Genomic DNA, 17,457 nt, shown 5'->3' with positions numbered 1-17,457 from the left:
GCAGCTGTTTTACGTGAGATAATTTTCAATGCTCACACTCGTCTGTTTATTGTGACAGCATATACACTTGCTACTGCTGCTTGTGTGACTTTATTATTGATCCAGAAAAAAAAATCTGCATATGCCGAGATGCCTAAATGTTATTTGAATGTACCGTTTCATGCATATTTGTGATTCCTCTTTGACGAGGTATCTGGAGACTTATAAACCATATTTTTAGTGTTTTGTCTACGAAGTTGAGGAGAATATGTACTTTCTTGTAAGGCAATGTTTGTATATCCCTAAATTATATGAAAATATGAAGCAGTATTACAGGGTTTTAGGATAAAATTTAAGTGAAAATGTATACAAAATCTATGTATTTTGTTAAATATCACTGAAAACAGATCAATTAGTATCTTTTGACAAAGGACTATTCCTTTTTTAAAGAATTGATCTGAATTTGATTGCTATGATTGCTCTAATAATATAGGACTACATTTCCAGATTACATTTCAGTACTTCAGTTATACTTAGTATGAAAAGCTTAAATCTAGTATTTAGTAATTATATTAATCTTAGAAAACAATCTATTATTTAAAAATGACAACAATTGCTTTGTTGTCCACAGATTGTGTATATTTATGTCAAACTGCCATGCTTATAAAACAGTGTTGCTTGCTAAAATTTGAATCCATGTCCGTCTCAAGAAAATACTTGCTTTGCATACCGTTTGAACAACCGTGTTCAAAATACAAATTAAGAAATAAATGTCAATTTAAGGCAGTTGTCGATTTATACTAAAACAGTTGATTATGTTGACGAGGAACCGCACCATATTGTCTTTGTATTAAAATAACTCTTCACAGGAGAAAAAAACTTCCTCATACACAGAATTACTGCACACACATTACTTTTGCAGTCTTTGAAATAATTAATTTCAAGTTTAAAATAGAGAGCCAGCAGCACAGCAACCCATGATCCTAAAGGGCTAAAATAACAGTGTAAAGACACATATTAATACAAAATGTATGAACATATTCTAGAAGAGAAATCTAGCAACACAGTTACAAGTTTTATTTAAAAAGGTGATTGATCTGTCACAGATTGTCATCTTCTGTGATGACAATCTGACAAAACTTCAAATAAATGGTCCACTTCATCCAAACTACATTCAGTCTTTGTACAGAATGGATACACTACACTGTTAATAATATTTACATTTCAGGCAACAGTAACAGTCTTTAAATCCACAAATCAATATTAGGCACTAGAATAAGGTGGTTAAAACATGATTATTTCATATTTAGAAAAAGACATACACAGCATCAAGACCGATCTGTAAACATTGTTAATTAAATGCAGTCACCAAATATCACACAAAGGAAAACGTGTTCTTCAGATGCAATACAAACTTAAAAAAGCAGATCAGGAACAGACATTTAAATAACAAGCTGACATTGTTCTTTACTACAAATAATTTTATGGGTTAGCCATTGTGTACATACATAATAAAAAAAATTATTACAAAAAGTGCTAAAAAATATATACTAAATTGATTTATACCTAAGCAGTCAAGAAATTTAATTTCAAATCAGACAAATTAATTCTAATAATCACTGTAAATTGACAGGTGGCCTGTCATAAATCAATCTTACTCCATATTTCTTTGGCTTGTTTTAAAATAGGCACGATTAGTGAAAGTTCCAGAGACTAAATGTGGAAACGACTGCTGAGATTGTCATACTGCTCTGATACTCCAAAGGAGAGTAGTCAAAAATCCCAGATTTCCACAGAGATAAATAGCCAGAACTATGTTTTTAAAACAAGATTCCTGGAAAAAGAAAAAAGAAAATGCAATGGACATATTGCATTAATATATCATTAATGAAATGCACATGTTTATCATGAAGAAGTAAACACAAACTCAACTCACCACGCTATAAGTCTCATTCTCATCAGGAACAAACACAACCTCCTCTTTGTCGTCAGAATTGATATGTTCAGTGTAGATTTTGACATTTTTTAAATATTTACCTGAAAAACACATACACATAAAATGCACTACTACCATTAATAAATAATAATACCTTTTAGAATTTTTTTATTTCTGCATAAATATGACCCAAAGCGCCATCAGTTATTCACACAATTCACACTATAGGTGAAATTAGGCTCCATCTGTTCCGAGATGTTTTCAATCAGGTGTCAGTGTGTGCCCTGTTTTATTTAAAGAACCGGGATCTAGCAAAGCCGGAACTTCACAACACATGTTTGTGGAAGTGTATCATGGCACGGACAAAGGAGATTTCTGAGGACCTCAGAAAAAGATCTGTCGTTGCTCATCAGACTGGAAAAGGTTATAAAACCAGCTCCAAAGAGTTTGGAATCCACAAATCCACAGTCAGACAGATTGTGTACAAATGGAGGAAATTCAAGACAACTGCTACCCTCCCCAGGAGTGGTCGATCAACAAAGATCATTCCAAAAGCAAAACTTGTAATAGTACGTGAAGTGAAAAAGGATCCCAGGGTAACTTCTAAGCAAATAAAAGTCTCTCTCACTTTAGCTGATGTTAATGTTCATGAGTTCACCATCGGGAGAACACTGAGCAAGTTGCAAGTAGAAAGCCACTGCTCTCCAAAAAGAACATTGCTGCCCATCTGTAGTTTGCTAAAGAACACATGGACAAGCCAGAGGGCTATTGGAAAAATGCTTTGTGGACGGCTGAGACAAAAAAAAACTTTTGCCATCATTGATGAAACAATGAATTCTGAATTATACCAGCAAATTCTAAGGGAAAATGTCAGGACATCTGTCTGTGAACTGAATCTCCAGAGAAAGTGGGTCATGCAGCAAGACAACGACCCCAAGAACACAAGTTGTTCTACCAATGAATGGTTAAAGAAGAACAAAGTTGATGTTTTGGAATGACTGAGTCAAATTCTGGATCTTAATCCAATTGAAATGTTGTGGAAGGACTTGAAGAAAGCAGTTCATGTGAAGAAACCCACCGGCATCCCAGAGTTGACGCTGTTCTGTTCTGAGGAATGGGCTAAATTTCCTCCAAGTCATTTTGCAGGACTGATCAGCAGTTACCGGAAACGTTTAGTTGCTGTTATTGCTGCACAAGAGGGTCACACCAGATACTGAAAGCAAGAGTTTATCCACTCACAGATATATAATACTGGATCATTTTTCTCAATAAATAATTTACAAAGTATGTGTTTTTGTCTCATTTGTTTGATTGGGTTCTCTTAGTCTACCTTTAGGACTTTTGTGAACATCTGATGATGTTTTGGGTCATATTTATGCAGAAATATAGAAAATTCTAAAAGGTTCACAAACTTTAAAGCAGCACTGTATATAAGAAATAATCACATTTACAGTAAAGAATAATGCATCCACAAATAACATGTCTTTTTGCTCTGAAAGGTTGTGGCATTTCAAACTGATTAGCATTCAACCCAACATGTCAATTACTAATGACGTATAATAAAACCTTTTACAATTTAATGGATTCATACAGCACAACCGATTTCCTGCATAGATGCAAAGAAACACTACTCATACAATAAATAAATGCTCTGAAAAGGAATCCAGGTACAGAACACATGTCTGAGGGTGGTTTACTGACCTATAGGTAAAAACCCCCTTCGATGGACGTCCAGAACCAAATCTGCCAGCACAAACCACACCACAAGGAATGCCAAGACCCCTGTGGACCACGGAGCAGGCAGGGACAGAGCTTGCTGATGGATCCCGAGGAAGATGGTAACAACTAAATCATGAAAACACACAACTTGGTTATGACAGTGTTTAAAAACACATACTGCTAATATTTCAGGCACCCTGAACTAATATTATAAATCATAACACCAGACATAAAAACAGGCTAGCCTCCATAAAAGCAAACTATAAAATATTAAATGATACGCAATCAGCTACAATAAAAAAAATTAAATTGTCAAAACTCAATTATATTGAACTTAGCCGCTTTCTGTTGGCAGCATTGTTGTTAAAATGGATCTGAGTCACATAATAACCCAATTGAGACTTTTGACAGCATTGTTTCTTACCAGCCACGACTTGAGCAACTCTTCCTGTCCCAAAATGCATCCAGTTGAAGATATATCTCCTGAGAGCAGGTTATACAGAAAACACATGTAAAAACATGACTATTATGAATTCATATATTATGAATTCGTGATCTACACCGTTTCTAAAATAGTATAGACCTCAACAGACAGCCCTGTATATAAAAAAAAAAAAAAAAAAAAAAAAAAAAAAAAAAAAAAAAGTGACGTGACATGTGGCCAAGTATGGTGACCCATACTCGGAATTAGTGCTCTGCATTTACCCATCCAAAGTGTGCGCACACACAGCAGTGAACACACACAAACCGTGAACACACACCCGGAGCAGTGGGCAGACATTTATGCTGCGGTGCCCGGGGAGCAGTTGGGGGTTCGGTGCCTTGCTCAAGGGCACCTCAGTCGTGGAATTGAAGGTGGGAGAGAGTGCTGTACATTCACTCCCCCCACCTACAATTCCTGCCGGTACGAGACTTAAACCCACAACCTTTGGGTTATGAGTCCGACTCTCTAACCATTAGGCCACGACTTCCCCATCGTGGGGAATGTGGGGAATATGTATACCGTGTTCACCATTCACAAGTAATAAAGCTCCTGACAAACAAAAGGGATGTGTATATGTTCAAATGTCATACCATAATACAACTCATACTATTTTTGCAGTATGCATACTGTGTGTTCAACATTTTTATAACGTATTATAGTCACTGACACAGGATTCAGATGCTTTGTAGAATGTTCAGTTCAGTAAGAAATCTGGGATTGGTAAGATAAAAAAAAAAAAAGTCTCTTATGCTCACCAAGGCTGAATTTATTTGATCAAAAATACAGTTTTATGAAACACTATACAGTTATATTATGTAATATTATTAGAATTTAAAATAATTGTTTTCTATTTTTACATATTTTAAAATGTAAAATATTCCTGTGATTAGCAAAGCCAAATTTGTAGCAGCCATTAGTCAGAAATCATTCTGATATGCTGATTTGGAGCTCAAGAAATATTACTTCTTATTATCAATGTTGAAAACAGTTGTGCTGCATAATATATATATATATATATATATATATATATATATATATATATATATATATATGTATATAATAAACTGATACTTTTTTTTTAGAATCTTATTTAAAATAGAAATCTTTTGTAACCATATAAATGTCTTTACTGTGACTTATTAATGTGTCATTTATTTGAAACAGTAGTGTATAAAAGGCATTTAAAAAGACCCTTATAAAAACAAATGAAGAGCTCTGTATATGTTCAGAATACCATAATTCTCATACTATTTCTCACACTATGTAATAGAAAACCCAGATGATCCACAACATTTGCCAGATTGTGTGACATTTTATCCCAATTTGACAACAATATGGCAACACAGCAATGTATTGTGACAATTTAGCATAAACACTTAATGTAACATATTTGATGTGTAATATACTGAAAAAAAAATAGATTAGAAAATAATATGCAGTACATAGTAAATACTGCGTTGTATGCTAATAGTTCATTCTGCACATTTCCTTTCTTGGCTGTATTGTGAATGCGCTGTACTGTTACTAGGATTTACCTTGAGGCATCTGGCGCAGGTCTGAAAAGTGCCATGACAGGTTGGATGACAGCGAGTGCCATGACAACACAGCCCAAATAGGGGTGTATGCCCGCACGCTGTGGACAACACAATACAGATTAGAATGAGTCCACTGTACACATGAAGCTAAAGTTGTCAACAAACTTTGATTCAACAAACTTCATGAAGAAATTAGTTATGACAGGAAACAGCTTTTCAAAGGGTGCAAAAGTACAAGGTTAATGGGTATTATTTGGGGAAGTCGTGGCCTAATGGTTAGAGAGTCGGACTCATAACCCAAAGTGTGGGTTCGAGTCTTGTACCGGCAGGGATTGTAGGTAGGGGAAGTGAATGTACAGCGCTCTCTCCCACCTTCAATACCACAACTGAGGTGCCCTTGAGCAAGGCACCGAACCCCCAACGGCTCCCCGGGCGCCGCAGCATAAATGGCTGCCCACTGCTCTGGGTGTGTGTTCACGGTGTGTGTGTTCACTGCTGTGTGTGTGCACTTTGGATGGGTAAATGCAGAGCACTAATTCCGAGTATCCACACGTCACTTTTTAACTTTTTATTATTTTGTATGGGGGCAACTGTTTCCATGGGACAGGGCGTCCTCTGCTGGTCATACACAGGAAGTGACAGAACCTGACAGATGCTTTGGCAAGAGGGATGTACAGATGCCCCTGTTGAGTCACAAATGTGTTCGTCATGCTCAGCCTTACGGATGGATACACGTGTCGGCTTGAAGCTCAAATAAACCAACACTTGCAGACTTAAGACACTCAATCAACACTGTGCTTGATTAATCCCTGAGGAAAAGTGGGTGTGTTTTTCAGAAACGGGCCAAAAAGATGCCACATGGTGGGTCGCTTCTAATGAACATGGGATATTCATTCGCTTGCTTTTTATTCTGAGCAGACAGCATGTGGGTCTGACACATTGGCAGCGCTGTTGAACAGTCAGAGGTGTGTGATGAAGGGGGTGAAAATATGACTCTTAAAGCATGAGTATTACTCACATTTATGTGCGTGTTGGTGTGTGTGTTACCTTGCTCCAGCCTCCTCTGTACATAAAAGGCAAAACAAAGCCGACCAAGGTGAGCAGAACTGTGATGGTCATTAGCATTCGATGTAACTGTGGAAACAGAAGCCTTGAATATGATGCACATGTGAAACTTTGCTGAAATCCTCATTGTATCAAATAAGCACCTACCTGAAACCAGACCTTCTGCCCCAAAATATTCCTTTCAGGCCAATCGGGTTTGAAGTATCGTGCCATGATGACACCAGCACTGACCGTCGATGTCCAGGCGATCAGCATGAAAGCCCCTGTAGATACAAACAGACAATGAGTCTCAGATCAGCCTCCAGAAACCAGATGTTATCTATAAAACTTTTAGATTTTTGTAAATTATGCCACAAGGGCGTTACTATGTGACTACTAGCGTGTTCTGGGTGTTTGGTGATTGATGTTTCCTGCCCCAAGAGCCCAAAACGGTTTTATTTTAGTATTATTTATATACTATTATAGTACATGATACTATTTTTAATTAGCTTTTATTTTTAAATTTTCATTTATTTGATCGCATTTATTTTAAATTGGAATACTTTGTAACATGAGATCTCACAGTACTTAACATTTTTGCTTTTATTTTTATATTTTCAGTTTTATTTTTAGTTTAAGTTTGAGTAATTGTATGTGCTTTTGCTATTTTTGTTTTTATTTAGCATTAATTTTTATTTGAGTTTTAGTTTACTAATTTTTGTACTTCAACATAAACCAATTATTTCAGTTAGATGCCAAGTCAACATTTCTATTTTTCATTTAAGTTATTTTTTTATTTAATATTAATGTTTTATTTTATTTCAGCTTTATTTAAATTAACAATTCTTATCGATTTTTGTAACAATTCAAACTAACAATTATTAATAGTTTCAAATAACAATAACAACTCAGGGCCCCAAAATGTCCACCCCCAGGACATTCTTCAATGTAAATGTCAATGTAAACTTAGAGGATTTTTTATTTTTTATTTTTTTTGCAGGTCAGGTGAAAATGGTTTGATATATTGAAATGCATTGAAATGCACTGTATAGCTCACTTAATAGCATATTATAAATCACATTCAGTATGCAGAATTTTATTATTTGTCCTCACCATGATATTTGATGAGCAGGGGTGATCGAGAACCAGTTAGATCCTCAAGAGGTCCCGTTATGGCTGCCCGATAGGTTGAAATTAGAGGCTGGTGGTCATGTCGATGGGTTCGCCCTGGAAAAAGAGAAACAAGTCTTTTGACACTACTTACCAATGAAAACAAACAACAACAAAGAAACAAAAAAAGCAATATCTCACCATCTTCAGCTCGACCGTGAGCCATAAAGAGGTAGTACATCTGGTCCAGATCGAACCTATTCAGATTCTCAGGTGGGAGGTGTATGTCTCTGCGGAAGCTACACTGAATCACTCCATCTGAGAGCCTCCATGCTATGCCTTTCAAAATGTTCTAAGAATGAATAGACCACAGAGCAATGCATATTAATGATCTCTTGGAGTTTTTTATATTTAATTGTTTTAGATAGTGTTCTTTCTTTCTTCCATTGAACATAAAAAGAGAACCAGGGCTGTCAAGCTTAAAAAATGATTGAAAAGCAATATAGCTTATTTTCCAAATGTTCTGAAGCCATACGATAGTATTGTATGAGAAGCAGAAGTAAATTGATTTACTTTGTTATTAACCAAAAACCTTGGTTGCCAATATTCACTTTCATTGTTTGAAAAAGAACAGCATTGACATTCTGCTAATCATCTTCTTCTGTGTGTGCTGTTTGTTAGAAATTTTCACCGTTCAATCAATACAATTATACCTGTGAAGAGATTATTGGGTGCGTCCGTCCAAAAACATATGCAGCCTTGATGTCAACTCTGTCTGTGTCTCTGATACACAAATAGACGTCATCGTTCCCCTGAAATGCAACACAAATTTGCTATTATTTATGCTAATTCATATTTAGTCATTCAAAGGCATAATAATATTTCACAGTGTTATTTTACTATCATAGATAAACTATTAAAAGTTTTTAATAATATTTTTTATCTTTCGATTTCATTTTAATTTTAGATAAAGTTTTATTAATTTTGTGTTGTCATTTTTTATTTCAGTTTAATTTGAGTTATTTTATATATGTTTTTCATATTTTATTTGTTATCACATAATATTTAATTTATTTGTATTTTCTATTTCAAGCAACGGTAATATTTTTTTACTGTTTTAGTTAACTATAATAACCTTATATAATAATATAATAAGTATGTTTTCATACTTTCTTACTCATTATAGTGTGTGTCAAGCTACAAAAGGTCAAAGTTATATTTGTTATACAATAAGATGTGAAATAGGAAATTATTATAAGCGTCTGTCTATATTACCATCCATTTGTCCTGTGATAAGGCAAAGGACACATAACCCTCTGCAGGTCCACTGAGCTCAAACGTCACACTACTTCCCAATGCACTAAAAGACAGGAAGTGACACGCAGTGTCATTTTGTGGGTCACAGCCCTCTGGATCTCTGAGACAGGACTTGCTGCCTCCACAGCCCTCAGACGTGAACTGAAGAGGAGATGAGTATATTTTTATTAGTATTATTTAGATATTCCAAATATTTTGAGGCTGAAAGAGTCACAAACTCATGACAGTGTGTAAACTGCCACTCCAGTAACTTTATCATTGTTTGACTCACCGAACGTGACAGTATTGTGGAAGTTGTGGTTTGGGTGGTTTGGGCACCAATGGACCCACCAAAGGTAGTTTGTGGTGGAGGAGCTGCACCATTTTGGGGCACCCCGGGACCTGGAATCTTCACCCAAAATTCTTTATAGCCTCGAGCAACAGTTACCCTGAAAGTAAAGAAAACCTCCATCAATTTTCATAACTAACAAGTTGAATAAAAACAGCATTGAATACTTACAGAAACTGCACACTGGAAGGAGAGTCCGATGGTGCTACCCAGATCACCTGGACCTCAGTCTTATGGGAATCACTGGTATGACTCACAGCAGAGCCCTGTGAATATTGAAAATGACGAATAACGAAGAAAAAAAAGGGACTTTGTACTTTAATTTCATATATTATTTAATTGAGTCAGTAACAAATACTAGAATACTAAAAAATATATACACTCACTTATACATATAGTTTTAATGAGTGAGTCATTCATTCATCCGATTTGTTCAAACAGCCGATTCATACAAGAATGAAGCTAGTGAATGGGTCACTGAATCTGAAACTCAATTTGTTCAAAAACGTAACGAAACACCGCTGTTCTGCTGTGGCTCTACTTGGAACTATTTACATTAGTGAGCAAAACAGACAATATTTGCAATACTGTGTCTAAAATTTAACACAATATTAACTTCTTGTTTATTGAACTACATTACAAAACCAATATCACATTTGCAATCGTGCAGATATGAGGGAAAAACAGCACTCTTGTTCGTGTGATATTGCTAAACTATATCATATGATGTAAATATAAGAATAAAAAAACATCTTAAATTTTGTGGGCATATAATTGCATTTTAATAGACTGCATCCCACACGAGTCGTTGTCCTGCATCATGTTTGTCACTAAGCAAATGCACACAATGTAAGATGATGTACAGGTCTGGATGTGGCGGAGTGCATTCATAATTTTAATTATTGTGTATAATTAGTTATACTATATTGTGTATACAGTGTTATTTGTTTAGGTCTTGTAGTAAATATTTTGTTCTCAATAAAAGGATTCTGCAATCACTGACCTCTTTATTGTCACACTTAAGAAGCTGAGATATGCCAGGACTGATTAACTTAAATGATCCAACGATTTCATTAATATCCCCAGCATTTCTTGCTTCTATGAGGAATCCTTTAAAGTAATGTTTGCCCTCTGAAGACGCCACTGATAATGTCACCTGGGCATATAATTGCATTTTAATAGACTGCATCCCACACGAGTCGTTGTACTGCATCATGTTTGTCATTAAGCAAATGCACACAATGTAAGATGATGTACAGGTCTGGATGTGGCGGAGAGTTTTTTATAATTTTAATTATTGTGTATAATTAGTTATACTATATTGTGTATACAGTGTTATTTGTTTAGGTCTTGTAGTAAATATTTTGTTCTCAATAAAAGGATTCTGCAATCACTGACCTCTTTATTGTCACACTTAAGAAGCTGAGATATGCCAGGACTGATTAACTTAAATGATCCAACGATTTCATTAAGATCCCCAGCATTTCTTGCTTCTATGAGGAATCCTTTAAAGTAATGTTTGCCCTCTGAAGACGCCATTGATAATGTCACTGTAAATATGAACAACAGTTGATATATTTTCAACATATATATCTGCAATATTTTAAAAGCCTTAACATATGACAAGTATCAAAATACTGCTACCTTTGATTTCATCTCCTGGGCTGAACTGGGATTTGTCTGCTATGATGTTGAATGGTGGATGTTTGGTGCTGGGGTCAGAGTCATGTTGGGGTGTCATGTCCCCACAAGCCACTTCAACTTTTCCATGACTGAAGCAAAAGACTGTCTCTGAACATACTGAGAGCAGCAGCAATGCAATCCGCATATTCATGAGAACCTGTAATGAATAGATATTTACTGCAAAACCATTGATAATTTGACAAGCATCCAAGTGTTGCTGAAACAGGTGGTAGTACCATGGCACACCTGCAAAAAAACATGCTACTACTTTGAGTTGGCAGAATATATAGAACTTAACTTCATGTCCATAATTCATTGCTAAAAATACATATAGTTAACTGTGTGCTACAATATTTTGTTCCAAAAAAAAATAAAGCTTGTCGTCTAATCATCCTTTTCTGAGAAACCTGCAAATAAAGATAAGGAGGGGGCTGCAACTGTTACTGACTCCAGAACAGTACTAGAAGACTGAAGAGTTTCACCATTCATGGACACTGATCTGATCTATATAAATGAATGCAGAAATAATAAAGTTGAAGTTTTGATGACATACACTGGTGGCTCTTGTTAATGTAAAGTGAGATATATGGGTCAAGGTCATGTTTCGTCTCGTGCATCAGGCTGATGACATCTACTGACACAGATAGATAAGAATAAAAGTGTTAATGGAAGCAAAGTAGAACTTCGACCCCTTTCATAAAAACAAGAATCAAATTTAGCACCTTTACACTGATACTGTAGCAGCAACTACTTCCTAGTTGAGAAGACGTCTGCACATGTGTACACAAAATAAGCAGGCCAAACAGACAGGCAAGCACAATAAAATGCTGACGGAAGGATAAAACAAGTACATATGCTTACCTCCATTCATTTAAAATAAACTACCATTGCACTATCACAGAAAATGAAAACACGCTGATGTACTTGAGTTGCCTGACATGCTGTACGATATGGGCGGTCTCTTTGCGGAGTGGCGTGTGATTGGCTGAACGCCGTGCGCACGAGATAGTCCTCACTGCAGAACACAAGATCCAGGGGGCGTGGTTGGATCCAGATCCAACTCCTCCCATCTTACATATACCTACCCGTCTCCACCCCCTGATATATATATATATATATATATATATATATATATATATATATATAGTAAGAGTGATAGTGATAATAATAAATGTCCCTAGTTCAAAAACATTTGAGGACTGGAAGTAGAAGTTTAAATTAAAGAATAGGGGCGTTTATTATCATTATTAGATTTTGTTTTAATTAATTGGTATTTGTAACAAATAATACATTTTTGTAATTGTAACAAAATTGTAACATATTTGTAATTGTACTTAGCTCCAGTCCTCAAATTTGTTTGGCCTTGAGTGTTCCTTCGTCGCGACAGAGTAGCGTTTTGTTTGAAGGCTGCAGGAATATATTGGCTACTTTAACACTGTTGCTGCAGGTTGTTTTTCATGTCCGCGGGACCCCAATAACAAGCTGTTTAGCCCCTGGAATGCGAATTTTACCAGGGAACAACGCCAAAAAGTGTGTATTTTACACCCCGGAATGCGATTTTTACCGGAGGACCCCTCACCGAAACGCGATTGGGCTAGTCTTTATGGAGGACGAAACCTGCAAAAACACTAAATAAATAAATACACAAATAAATAAATAAATGTGTGCATAAATACACGTATTCTTGTTTAAATACATAAATAAATAATTATATATGTGATGAAAGTAGGCAAATAAATCATATAAATTGGTGGGCAAATGGAAAATGTTTAAGGAAACGCTAAACTCATCCTAACTATTTTCCTTTGATCACTCATTTATTTTTGAACGTACTTCCACATTTTTTTTCCCTCTGCGCAACATGCTAATGAGAGGGTGTCAATTATGCAAGAGTAGGCGGATCGTGTGTGACGCGCTTGAGCGTTTGCCTGCGCATGCGTATTAACTTCATCAGTCAAGGTGACTGATTATTATCTTACACTTTTTCATAGGGTTAGTTTTGCAGTTATAATCATGAGAGAGCTAAATCATAAAAGATTTTAAGTGGCCAATGTAAAATATTAATGCTTACATAGCTCTTAATTGCAATACTGAACCGTTATTTGCTTAATAAACATACTTCTGTCGCCTGTACTTTCTGTTCTGATAACTAATGGGAAAAACTGTCTGTTACTCGATTAAACCACTTCATACCAGTCATCTCACGATGACCATGGGATACTGATATTACAGTTGTCTCTTGCTGGAGACTTAATCGGGTTACAAAAATTGACGTCAGGAAACGACACTGGCCATTTCTTTGAGTCATTTGTAAAGTCACAGATACTGTACAGACAATACAGCTCCGTTTTTTATGTATCTTGCTCTGTTAAACGGAAAAAGTGACTTTACGTAGGCCATACTGGATCAACACCATGCATTTCCTGTCAGCTTGAAAGCCGCGCCCCCAGCTATGACATGACCCCGACCAAGTTTCTCGTGAACTCAAGCGAAGTAGTCGTAATAATAATACTAATAATTTAAGCAGTAACACACGAGCAAGAGTTCTATAATAATCAACATGGCCGTGATTACCTGTGGCACTGCACTGTAAAAAATTATTTGTTGACAACTTGACTTAGTCAAGTCATCTTGTTGCATTGGCAGTTAAGTTTAGCAAACATTAGGTGTTAAGTTCACTCAACTTATACGTAGTTGTTAAAATAACTTGCAGTAAATCACGAGGGCAACGTCATTGTAGAACGCTGGGAGAGGTTCACAACCACTAGGCTTCCAATCCCCACAGCCTTGATCACATCCTCTTCAGTCACTGGACTTTATAGAATGTAAACAAAACAAGGTACTATTACTTAAAAGCAATTACACAAATACAGTCCTCAGACCCCTGCAAATTAAGAGATCTAATGTTAAATTTTCCATTGTTTTGCCTTACATGTTTCAGCTTACCTCGCATCTCTTCATGAATTTTGAAGGAGTCTCTCGCATGTACCACGGCAGGCCCAGCAATGCTGCTGTCCTCATCCTTTGGTTTGTTGTCTGTAAAATGTAGGATAGTTAAAGTACCAGCTTTATTCGTTCAATCCTTTGTTTGTCTTTATTCGTTTATCCTTTCTCCCCCTCCCTCTGTCTTTGATGCTTTTTAGAAAAAAATACTTAATACGTAATAATTTACACTTTTGTTGTAAATAAATCACCAGTGATGTGGTGCAACAACAGTTGTTTGTTACCTTTTTGTTAGCACCAAAATAAGATTTAATAGTGGATGCGCTCATGCCACTTAAATCAGGGGTGTCTAATCCTACTCCTGGAGGGACAATAATGTATTGCAGAGTTTAGTAGTGTAGTGATCCTGAATACCTTGATTAGCTGGTTTAGGTGTGTTTAATCGGGGTTGAAGCTAAACTCTGCAGGATCTTGCCTCCGCAGGAGCAGGATTGGGCACCACTGCCTTAAATTCATTGGGTTGTAACAACACTTTAAAGGATTTAAAAGGATAGGTCACCAAAGATGATAACTGTCATTTACATTTACGACATAATACAACAACAAAATCAAACCTTATTAGTTATTGTGTCATGACATTTGATCAAAAGACTTGCAAGAACCAATGAGGTTTGATATTCATGTAGAAGCTAATACGATCAACCATTTTCGTAAACCAAGACTGACATTTTTATGCTTTCATCATACAAAGAGATTGCATGATTCCAGAAGACTTGGAATATGACATACAAATCATATCGGTTACTTTTTAGACACTTACTCTGAACACACTGATATGGTCACAAGTTAAATGCTTCTTCAGGAGATAGGTCACTCCTAAATGTGCATACACAATCTTTATAGATGCATGGGAGTGGACAGTGACTTGCCTGATGGCAATGTTTCAGCTTGTAGTGTGCGAACCTCATCGATACGGAGTTGTGCTTCCACTCTGCTTGTGCTGTACTGATCCTGCAAATAAAAAACAAAAAAGTCAAACTCCAGCCAAGTACACATACACATGTTACATAGAGAAATATTCACAAAAAATCTTACTTGAAACTAACGATAATGAGATCAGATTAAGAAAATGCTAAAAAGTCACTTATATGTAGACTGTTTATCTATTTATCAACATTAACTTGATCCACAATTTTAGTAGTGATGGGAAGTCCGGTTCTTTCGGACAGTTCGTTTCAATGAACCGGTTCACCAGTTCTTTTACGTCATCACCCAATGACTTCATTTATATCGAGAATGAAAATACGCTCAAACACATTCAAATAAAGTAATTTGTAATCATAACTTAAGTTAAATAATAATAATCCTCACCATCATCGTCGTCTCGGAAAAGTTTCTTACATTAGCGTACATTCTTACACCATATAAGGCTCTGATGTGCAAACAGATGTTTTAGAAGTCGAACTAGTCTTCATTGGCTTTTTACAGAAATGAGGATTCAGTTCATAAAGCTTAAACTATAACGTGCATACAATAGTACAGGGGTGGCGAACTCCGGTCCTGGAGAGCCGCAGCCCTGCATATTTCAGCTCCAACCCTAATTAAAACTCACCTGCCTGTAGCTTCCTACCCTTCAGACCTTGATTAGCTTGTTCAGGTGTGTTTGATTAGGGTTGAAGCAAAACTCTGCAGGGCAGCGGCTCTCCAGGACCGATGTTCGCCACCCCTGCAATAGTAAATAGCACATTTAATTTACGTTTTAACTGAACAGTTGTAGCATGTTCATCATGCTAAAAATGCTGTTTGATATAACTAATAGCATTCGCATTTTCCAGTAACTTTAGGCATACGTTTTATTTTTTTATTAACTTACATTTTGCAAAATTCATAGTGTACTGGAGATCCGAGAAGCGCGGCTGTAACAGTTCGGTAACGGTAGAACACTCATGCTCAGTCAAGTCAAGTCAAGTCAAAGCAACTGAACAGCATTAATTAGGAAAATAGTGTCAATAATGCAAAATGACAATAGTAAACACTCATTTTTCAGTTAAAGACAGTTCATCATTGAATTCAGTGATGTCAACATCCAGCTCAGTTTAAATAATATCTTTGCAATTATGTCAACGATAACGCTGGAAATGAAGTGTCCCCAACTAAGCAAGCCAGAGGCGACAGCGGCAAGGAACCAAAACTCCATCGGTGACAGAATGGAGAAAAAACCTTGGGAGAAACCAGGCTCAGTCGGGGGGCCAGTTCTCCTCTGACCAGACGAACCAGCAGAACGGAAAAATCAATATAAGACGTAATAAAACAGACGATGAACAATATTAACAGCAATTATTATATGATGCAATCAAACTTATAGCAAAATGTGGTAGTTCTGGATGTTGTTTCAGGGTTGGCATCATCTGAGGTCCTCTGAGGAGTTGCATCATCTCTTCTCAGGTGTTCTGGATCCAGACTGAAGCTTGTGTAAATCCTAGTTACCACGGGATGTTAATCCCGTGGCAAAAGACAGAGAAACAAATACAAACATAATTAGCGTAGCTGCTGTTCCAACCAAGCAAAAATGATTTGTTTAACCCAAACTAACGAATAATAATGTGCATTTGATTAGATATAACTGCAGTAAAAGATTATGACTGCAGTAAAAGATTATGAGATGCATTATTTGAATGCTTGGCCAAAGAGATGTGTCTTTAATCTAGATTTAAACAGAGAGAGTGTGTCTGAACCCCGAACGGTATCAGGAAGGCTATTCCAGAGTTTGGGAGCCAAATGCGAAAAAGCTCTACCTCCTTTAGTGGACTTTGATATCCTAGGTACTACCAAAAGTCCAGAATTTTGCGACCTTAGAGAGCGTGATGGATTGTAGCGTGGTAGAAGACTAGTTAGGTACGCAGGAGCTAACCCATTAAGGGCCTTATAGGCAAGTAATAATATTTTGTAACTGATACGGAACTTAACAGGTAGCCAGTGCAGAGACTGTAAAATTGGGGTAATATGATCATATTTTCTTGACCTGGTAAGGACTCTAGCCGCTGCATTTTGGACTACCTGTAGCTTGTTTATTGAAGATGCAGGACAACCACCTAGAAGTGCATTACAATAGTCCAGTCTAGAGGTCATGAATGCATGAACTAGCTTTTCTGCATCAGAAACAGGTAACATGTTACAATACTGACATTAAAACACATTTTTGATTATGGTAAGGGGCGTTACATATCCGACGCGTGCTTGCGGTGTTCGGCCAATCACAATGCACTGGGTCAGCTGGCCAATCAGAGCAGACTGCGCTTGTCAAAGGAGGGGGCTTTGTTGAAAACGACGTGTTTGAGAGAGGCGGGGCATAGAGGACCTACAATAATGTACAGTATTT

At 36.5% G+C, this 17,457-nt stretch overlaps 1 protein-coding gene across 4 annotated transcripts in view; it reads right to left on the bottom strand.

Annotated features, from left to right (window-relative positions):
* Window positions 1–1,703: 1,703 nt before the first annotated feature.
* The window catches only part of LOC107590272 (putative ferric-chelate reductase 1), an 18,069-nt gene continuing 2,315 nt past the window's right edge, over window positions 1,704–17,457 (bottom strand). For 2 of the 4 annotated variants that reach the window (XM_016278969.1, XM_016278970.1), the window contains exons 3-18: window positions 13,710–13,721; window positions 11,097–11,292; window positions 10,851–11,002; window positions 9,624–9,718; window positions 9,396–9,552; window positions 9,083–9,265; window positions 8,521–8,619; window positions 8,009–8,159; window positions 7,811–7,924; window positions 6,866–6,981; window positions 6,701–6,787; window positions 5,654–5,751; window positions 4,059–4,117; window positions 3,617–3,760; window positions 1,916–2,016; window positions 1,704–1,813 (exon numbers count right to left, since the gene is read on the bottom strand). In XM_016278969.1, coding sequence (XP_016134455.1) covers window positions 1,721–1,813; window positions 1,916–2,016; window positions 3,617–3,760; window positions 4,059–4,117; window positions 5,654–5,751; window positions 6,701–6,787; window positions 6,866–6,981; window positions 7,811–7,924; window positions 8,009–8,159; window positions 8,521–8,619; window positions 9,083–9,265; window positions 9,396–9,552; window positions 9,624–9,718; window positions 10,851–11,002; window positions 11,097–11,286 — 1,839 coding nt within the window. In that variant the 5' untranslated portion in view covers window positions 11,287–11,292; window positions 13,710–13,721 and the 3' untranslated portion in view covers window positions 1,704–1,720. Of the gene's footprint in view, window positions 1,814–1,915; window positions 2,017–3,616; window positions 3,761–4,058; window positions 4,118–5,653; window positions 5,752–6,700; window positions 6,788–6,865; window positions 6,982–7,810; window positions 7,925–8,008; window positions 8,160–8,520; window positions 8,620–9,082; window positions 9,266–9,395; window positions 9,553–9,623; window positions 9,719–10,850; window positions 11,003–11,096; window positions 11,293–11,996; window positions 12,114–13,709; window positions 13,722–17,457 lie in introns of those variants that run through there. The other 2 variants (XM_016278968.1, XM_016278972.1) reach the window with 2 other exon arrangements.

Source organism: Sinocyclocheilus grahami, unplaced genomic scaffold (assembly GCF_001515645.1).
Source record: "Sinocyclocheilus grahami isolate Dianchi unplaced genomic scaffold, SAMN03320097.WGS_v1.1 scaffold126.1, whole genome shotgun sequence".
NCBI classification, from domain to species: domain Eukaryota; kingdom Metazoa; phylum Chordata; class Actinopteri; order Cypriniformes; family Cyprinidae; genus Sinocyclocheilus; species Sinocyclocheilus grahami.
Note: the sequence above shows the minus strand (reverse complement) of the source record. Positions and strands in the feature narration are given on the sequence as shown.